We start from the raw sequence: 8,017 nt of genomic DNA, 5'->3' as shown, positions 1-8,017 counted from the left end.
TTTTATAGTTGACTATTTCAGAATTTTCGCGAGCAGGAGCAAGAAGCTGGGCAGGACATGCTTTTGTCGGACTGGAAGAGCCGCGCCCGCGCCCGCGCCCGCGCCCGCGCCCGCGCCCGCGCCCGCGCCCGCGCCCGCGCCCGCGCCCGCGCCCGCGCCCGCGCCCGCGCCCGCGCCCGCGCCCGCGCCCGCGCCCGCGCCCGCGCCCGCGCCCGCGCCCTCTCCTTAGGCCCCGCCCAGGCCCGCCCCCGTACCGGCCGGGCTCTGCGCGCGCACTGTGGTCTGGCCCAGCTGGGAGTCCCAGGCCGAAATAAACTTTGCCGGGACCATGTCGGGAGCGGATCCTCAGCTGGAGCCAGTCAGGTAGAGCCTCCGGCTCCGGGGACCGCCGCCGTGAGGGCCGCGGGAGCGTAGCGAGCGCGCGGCGGAAGGGTCGCGGCCCGCGGGGCCGGGGGTCGCCGTTGCTTTTTTGCTGGCAGCCCTGAGATAAGAGTCCGTTGCTGGGGCTGTTTCCCAGGTGGTGACCTTGGGTTTTTGTTACATAACCTCCTTGACCGTGAACATGATCAGGTTCTCACCTCGCCCTTGTGAGGAGTACATGAGGGTGGGACTGGACGGCACTCTGAGTTGGTGTTTTTATGGCGACTCTTCCAGGGAACGACCCCAGGGGGGCAAACACGTTTTTGCTCACTTCTGCTTCTACTGATCCTTCTGGTCAGTTCTGGGGTCTCGCCTTAAAGGGCACTCACGGTAGAATTCATCTGCGCTCCGGGTGGACCCGTTCCCTCTTCTGTAAACTGGCCTGTGCGCATCGTGGACGCCGGTGTCCCCTCCTGTGTCAACATTCAGTGATTCAGGCAGCGGCTCAGCTTCCCAGGTTAAGACAAATACCGCACAGTGGATTGGCGGAGCAACAGGAATTCAGCATGCTGGAAGGCTTGCTTCCTCCCTGGTGGGCAGCGTTCTGGTCGACCCGCAGGCCCTGGCTTCCTTGGCTTTCCCATGACGTGGCATCTTCTTTCTCTTCTGGTTCCTGCTGCTTTCCTGCTTTTGGCTCCTCCCCGTGGCTTTTTCTTTAAAAGGCCTCCAATATTAAGCTTAAAACCCGTCCTAATTAATTTGTCCACACCTTAACTAAAAATAACATCTTCCAAAGATGTTTACCGAGGGTTCACACACAGGAATGGGATTAAGACTGAAAACATGCTTTTTTCTGGTGTACACAACCCAATCTGCCACAGGCAGTTTGGCCAGTTGTATTAATAAAATTCACTGCTAGTATTTATTATTTTTTTTAATCTTTAAAAAAATTTTTTTATTATTTTGTTTTTTCAAGCTGCTAGTATTTAGCCACATGGAAAGATGCAAAAATAAAATTAAAAAAAGGAAACACTTCCCCTCAAACAAGTGCTCATCTAATGATGGAGACATTTATAACAGTAGTTACCATGCATTGGGCACTAGCTGATAACCTGCGACTGTATGTGAACCGTGTCATTTGCAGCATCTTGCAAGCATGTTACGGATGAAAATAAGGCTCAGAGAGACCATTCCTATACACTTGTGAAACCAGATCTGGCTAACTTAAACATCTGATTTTTCCCTCTATGCAAAACAAAACAAACAAACAAAACAACCTATTAAAAGGACAAAAGCAGATCCACACAGGAAGTGTACCAATTGTGGTTCTAAATCTACATTCTTGCATATTATCAAGTAGTGGCTCCCTAGGTGTGTTCCCTTAGTCCACAGCATCAGCATCAGCATCACCAATACTTGGAAGTTTGATAGAAATGCAGGTTCTCAGGCCTTACCCTAAACCTTGTGAATCAGAAGCTGGAGGCTGGGCCCAACACTGTTCTATAACAGGCCCCTCAGGTGATGCTGATGCTAGAAAGTTTTAGGAACCACAGTTGTAAGGCAGTTGAAGGCAAGGGTTTGCTATCAGCACCAGGGTAAGAGAGAGTAGTTTATGATGACTTCTTCAGCAGATCTGTCTTGCATGAATATTAACTGTGACTTTCAACATTTAAAAGGTTTCGACGTGCATTTAGGTACTAAACTGTGTGCTTAGCAGTTTGTTTTGTTTCGTTTTTAAATCTCATTTAATCTTACCAACAACCATGCAATTTATGTACTGTTATTTTTGCCAGGTTATTGAACAGGAAACCAGGTAATGGTAAGACCCAAGTCACACCACACTGGGGAGACATAGGCTGGCCTGGGAACTTTTGACATCACTCTCGTTACTAAAATATTTGTCTGGTTTGTTTCCATTTTAGAGACAATTTGATAGGTGATGCTAAGGCCCGCTTGAAAAAGCATGATGTTGGGACCAAATTTTCTCACTTGGTACCTAACAAATGTTCTGTACTTGTACCATTGTTGGCTAAAGAAGGAAAACTCCATCTGTTATTCAATCTCCGGTCAGAGAAGGTAGGTGGACAAGAAGGCCCCTGCCATCAAAACTCTGGACATTTGAAAACCCCACTAAAGTTTTGAGGCCACGATTCTCAAAAGACATTCAGAATTGGGATGTTGGAGTAGTATAAGAAGCCACAGTATAACATGGCTTTTTTTTTTTTTTGGAGGGATTTTGGAAAGAGAAGTAAGTTAGTTAAAAAGTAACTTAAACTACTTTTAGAAAAGGTTTCTTAAGCTTGGCACTACTGGCCTTTGAGGCTGGATAATTCTTTGGTGTGGGGGGCGGTGGCTGTCCTGTACATTGTGGGATGTCTAGGAGCACCGTGGCCTTGACCCACCCTATGCTGGTAGCACCCCCCAACCCCACTGAGACAACCAAAGATTTCTCCAGACAACACCACCTAACCTGTGCCTGGAGGGTGGGGAGGGGGAAGGGGGGGTGGAATGGGTAGCAAGATTGCCCGCACTGAGAACCATGCTTTTGGACTAATGTCACCCCTGGTATAATGTGAAAATACTAACACATAGAAGTTCACAGCCTACGTTCTGGAACCTGCCTGCCCGCATTTGAATGCAGGCTCTTTGTCTGGCAGCTGGGTGACTTTGTCCTAGTTACTTAACCTCTCTGCGCTGCAGTCTCTTTATTTGTAAAACGAAGGCAAAATATGTATCTGCTTCATAGGGCTGCTGTGAGGATTACATAGGTTAACAAATATAAAGCCCCTAAAGCAGGCGTGGCACCTGGCAAGAGTTCAGTACATGCCAGCTACTACCACTAGTGCCAAATGGTCTTAAAATCTAATAATTTAAGAAAAAAATATGCCAATTTAAAGATAACATTGGGCTGGGGATGGAGTGTCTCCTTACCCCTACAGCCTGGGTGTGTGGTGCCTCCCTGCTCTGGCGGCACTTCAGAGTTTTAAAAAAACTTGTAGAAACAGTAATTTCAAGCTTATCAAAGTACAAAAAGAAAATTGGCCATAATAACGTAGCTTTTTTAAGCAGACTAATGAAAATTATTCTGTTAGCAAAAAGAGCGGAGCAATCAGCTGCTGTTTTCTGGCTTTGGGATTAGACCCATGCAGGTTCTTTTTGGTCTGGGTCAGGCAACAATGACACCTGAGGTAAGGAAAGCGAGGTTCCAAGGTGAGATACTTACCTGGGAACCAGTCATGACTGGGGTTTGTTACCAGCTCTGCCAAACATCACAGAGAAGCACTTGAGGATGTTTTTTAAATTATGAGCCAGACAAGAGCAGTAATAGATGCTCTTCATTGAAAGTCTAGACAAGACCAAAACCTTAAGCACGTGGGTCCTGGTCTCTTGCGTTTCACCCAGAGCAGCTTTGCCTATTGATTTGTAAGCGAGAATGAACTTAAGCTATATAAATTCAGGTGTGCAAAGGGTCACATTGTTATTTTTTAAAAAGTATTGAAATCTAATTAAATCTGATTCTAACCCCTATCTGGCTGTACAGGCAAGAAATTCCATCTCCTCCTCCCTAGACTGCACGGCATCAAGGAAATTGCCTCCCACCATTGGAGAAGTGGGGGCTGGTCATCAGTCCGTCAGGCTCAGTGTGTGCTCTCCTAATCACTCTAGAACCTGCTCACCCACTGGCTCTAGACTCTCTGGGGTTCAGGTTCATCAGCAGCAAAATGGGACTGCAAACAGTACCTAATGTATAGGGATGGTTATGAGGGTAAAAGGGTATCTGAAAAGTGTTTGGCACACTGGTTGGCTTCATGATGTTGGCTGTTATATATCTTGTCATCATCCCACTCGCCAGGTCCTTGATGTTTAAATGCCACCTTGGTGAAGGGACCCCTCTCAGAGCCCTGGTAGCCAACGAAGATCCATCAACCCACCCTCCCCAGCCCCAGCCATCCCCTGCACACCTGGAGCACAGACCTTTAGAGCATGAGGACTGTAGAATGCTACCAAGTTTATGATGGCATCTAGTTGATCCTTACACAGATATATTGGCTCTGGTGCTAAAAATGCTAACATGACCTCTTGATGTAGCTTCTAAGCACCAAGAACTGACCTCTAATGTTCTCATTACTGAGTATTTCACATGGACCAGTGATTGTGCTTCAGCCATCATCTCATTTAACCATCTCCACATCCCTGGAGGAACACACCATCATGACCCCATAAGCACTGGGCCAAAAGAAGCAGAACCAGGGCTCCTGCTGAGCCAGAGAGGGTCTCCTTGGTAGTCCAGGATAGAGGGGCTGATGGGCCCTGGGTGGAGTAGATGGAAAGGTTTATTAAGTGCTTACCATGTTCCAGACATTCCTTCTTACATGTAGTTTGCTACCGCAGAGGAGAGAAGAGTGAATGGTTTTAATTCCCACCCGTGCCACGGACGGGAGAGAGAACGTTTTAAAGACAGAGATAAGAAAAGGAAAAATACTTAGGATGCTGCAAATGGATCCTTTTGTTCTCCTAAAGTCAGGAAGGAATGGGATCGAGGATAAAGAAGGAAGGGGTAATGCAGGGGAAGGAGAGACCCTGTTCCTTTACATCCACGTGCAGAGTGATCGCGAGCTCCCCATGTAAGCCAACACAGGCGGCTCCAGTGACCATCTTTGCTGTGCTTTAGCAAGCTCTTAATAAATGGGTCATGTGGTGATTAAGAGCACAGGATCTAGAATTGAACACTGGTTCACATTCCAGTTCCAGTACTTATAAGATGTAAATTTAGCCTCTTTGAACATTAGTTCCCTCAACTAAAGGTGAGAATAATAATAGTATAATAGTAGCTTATTGAACTGGTCTCAGACCTCCATGGGAAAAGTCCTTGTGAAACATGCACTCAGTAAAGGTTACTAATTGAAAAATATTTCTCTTTTAATTATCCTTTCACTCAGCTTTTTCCCCATTATTGTGTGTGTATGATACCTTTGGGGGGAAAGGAGAGTTTTTATAATACTGCCAGATTTTTTTTTTTTTTTTTTGGTCTTGTTCACCATGTATTACCACCAGCGTGGAATGATCCCTGGCACAAAGTAGAAGTTCAGTAAGTATTTGTGGCATGAACGAATGGTCTCATATTTGGAATCTCACTTTGCAGTTATGTTCTTTCACTATCTAGCTAAGAAGGTCACCAGGAGAAGTTTGCTTCCCTGGAGGAAAACATGAGCCTGCCGATGTGGACGATGTAGCCACGGCTCTGCGGGAAGCCCGGGAGGAAGTGGGGCTGCATCCTCATCAAGTGGAGGTTGTCTGCTGCCTCATGCCATACCTGCTGGAGGTAAGGACTGCGATTGGAACTAGTTTTCTCAGACTCCCCTGAGCCTCTCAGTGGATCTGCCAGCCTCACTATCCCATGTTTGGTCAAACATGATCCCTGAGAGTTTTGTGCTTAGACTCAAGAGAGTGGTTTCTTGCGTGGACAAGCTGCAGTGTAATTTACACTCCAAAACACCCTGCACGATCAGGCTCAGGCTGGGGATTTGCCTGAAATCACACCCATGCTTGACTTCTTCCCTTCCTCATCTTTCAATCCCCCACCCTTACCAGCTTCTCCCACCCAGAGTCTGCTTCTGGAAAACCCTGTGACCAAAGAGACTGAGCATTTACCCAGTGCGTGGCACAGTGCTAGGTGCTGGCAGAACCATGGCCCATCACCCCAGATTTCCTGCCCCGGGACATCTAAAGTTTGCTACCATCATCCTTTCTGGGTTCAAATGTTTACTTTCAATATTATTTCAATGAATGGCCAGTTGTCTCTGTTCTTGAACATGCTTCGGCTGTCCCTTCTCTGGGGATTTTCGGCAGGTCTGTTTAACCTCCTCCAGGGTCCCAGCCACACAATGGATTGTTGGCTTCTCCCAACCACTTTCTTCTGGAATTCCCCAGGAACTCCACATTTTTTTCACTTTTCAATTCAAGATCATGCAGCTCTTAATCAGCTTCTGTACTTACACTAAACCTCAGGCCTCTCCTTCAAGATTCTCAGTAGAATGAAAGGGCTTTTAATTTAACAGAACCCATGGTCATTTGCAGTTGTGGTTGTAAATAGCAACCCCCCCACATAATATAAATATATATTTTATGTAAAACATCATGTATTTGCATGTATGTATGTATATATAATTTTTTCATAGATAGGAATAGTCCACAATTAATATTCTGTAACTTTACTTTTCAATTGATTATATAGTATGTTTTTGCTACATGGACATGGAAAGATGTCTTTTTAAGGTTGGCATCATATTGCTTTGTTTGAATATACTCATATTTAACCTAACCGTCAATTAAGGACTGATAACTTCAGAGTCTTGGACTACTGAGAATAATGCTTCAAACTTGTATCTTTTCTCACTAATGGGAATGTATTATATAGACATACTCTCAAAAATGCAATTGCTAGGTCAAAGGTACTGCGTTTTATAATATTGCCAGATTGCCATTCCAAAAGGTTTCCATTGATTTATATTCACAAAAGATACTATTTTCAGAGTCATTTCAGGGATGCTCCCTCAGGTCGAGCAAACACTGTCCCCATTTCCTGGGGGACATAGTTTACTTCCGGTGCAAGCTCCTTCCCTGCTCCTCCCCCATTTACGTCATGGACTGCTTCAGTCTGTTTCCTTAGCTTACATAGAAGTGGCTTGATTTTAACATCTACATCAAAAAGTGAAATCACACCACTTCACTTCTTAATTTGTACAGTTTATTTTCTGCTTTCAGAAAGAAACACTGGTCATCCCTGTTGTGGGGTTTATAGACCACAACTTCCAGGCCCAGCCTAATCCTGACGAAGTTAAGGATGTGTTTCTGGTACCTCTGGACTACTTTCTGCATCCAGAAGTCTACTACCAGACTCACCAGATAAAATTTGGTCATCATATTATTGTGCATTGCTTCGAATACACAGACCCTCAAAATGGCGTGACTTACCACATCAGGGGATTAACTGCAAACCTTGCAGTGCTCGTTGCCTTAATTATTTTAGAAAAAATAATTTGAGGTTGACTATAATCTTGATGATCTAATAGCATCCTCTGAAGAGTACTTCCTGAAGCTATATAAATCTGCCACAAGCAAGTTATGATTTATGAGACCAACATCCAAATTACTATCCAAGAAGTTGTTGTGTGTACTTAGCCACAGAACAATGACATTTAACAGGTGTGGATCGTTTTCCTGCAGTAGAAAGACAAAAGCCTTGCCTTTTTTCCAGTTGCCTTCTTCTATGTGAAAGAGCAAAAGGTCTTTCAAAAGTGAAAAAGTGTGTTTATAGTATTTCATAAAATTCCATCCAAAAATATGTTAACAATATCTTTCTTACACACATAAGAAAGAGTGCCTGGCACATGGTGTAAGTACTTAATAAATATGTATTGAATATATGACTATGTAGCATTTATCTTATTTGTAAGAGGAATATCTTTTCTCTCGTTACAGCGTGTGACAGAACCTTCACCAAAACCTATCCCCCATTTGTTCCATGGCAGTAGAGTTTTAGCACCCCAGTTAAAAATATTACCCAGCATCTCTTGCGGTTAGATGTTCCTGGAACTAAGTTCAAGCCAATGAGACATGAGTAGAAGTTGACATTTTAGGTGATCTCCAACTTAGG

General features: G+C 45.0%; 1 protein-coding gene across 1 annotated transcript; it reads left to right on the top strand.

Annotated features, from left to right (window-relative positions):
* Positions 1 to 232: 232 nt before the first annotated feature.
* NUDT7 (nudix hydrolase 7) lies at positions 233 to 7,638 on the top strand. Its single transcript, XM_058279673.2, is given in 5 exon segments — positions 233 to 363; positions 2,283 to 2,436; positions 5,525 to 5,683; positions 7,126 to 7,397; positions 7,399 to 7,638. Coding segments are annotated over 5 exon segments (711 nt in total). The 5' UTR covers positions 233 to 328; the 3' UTR covers positions 7,490 to 7,638.
* Positions 7,639 to 8,017: the final 379 nt, after the last annotated feature.

Source organism: Dasypus novemcinctus, chromosome 18 (assembly GCF_030445035.2).
Source record: "Dasypus novemcinctus isolate mDasNov1 chromosome 18, mDasNov1.1.hap2, whole genome shotgun sequence".
NCBI lineage: Eukaryota > Metazoa > Chordata > Mammalia > Cingulata > Dasypodidae > Dasypus > Dasypus novemcinctus.
The sequence above is the reverse complement of the archived record's forward strand: the minus strand, read 5'-3'. Positions and strand labels throughout refer to the sequence as shown.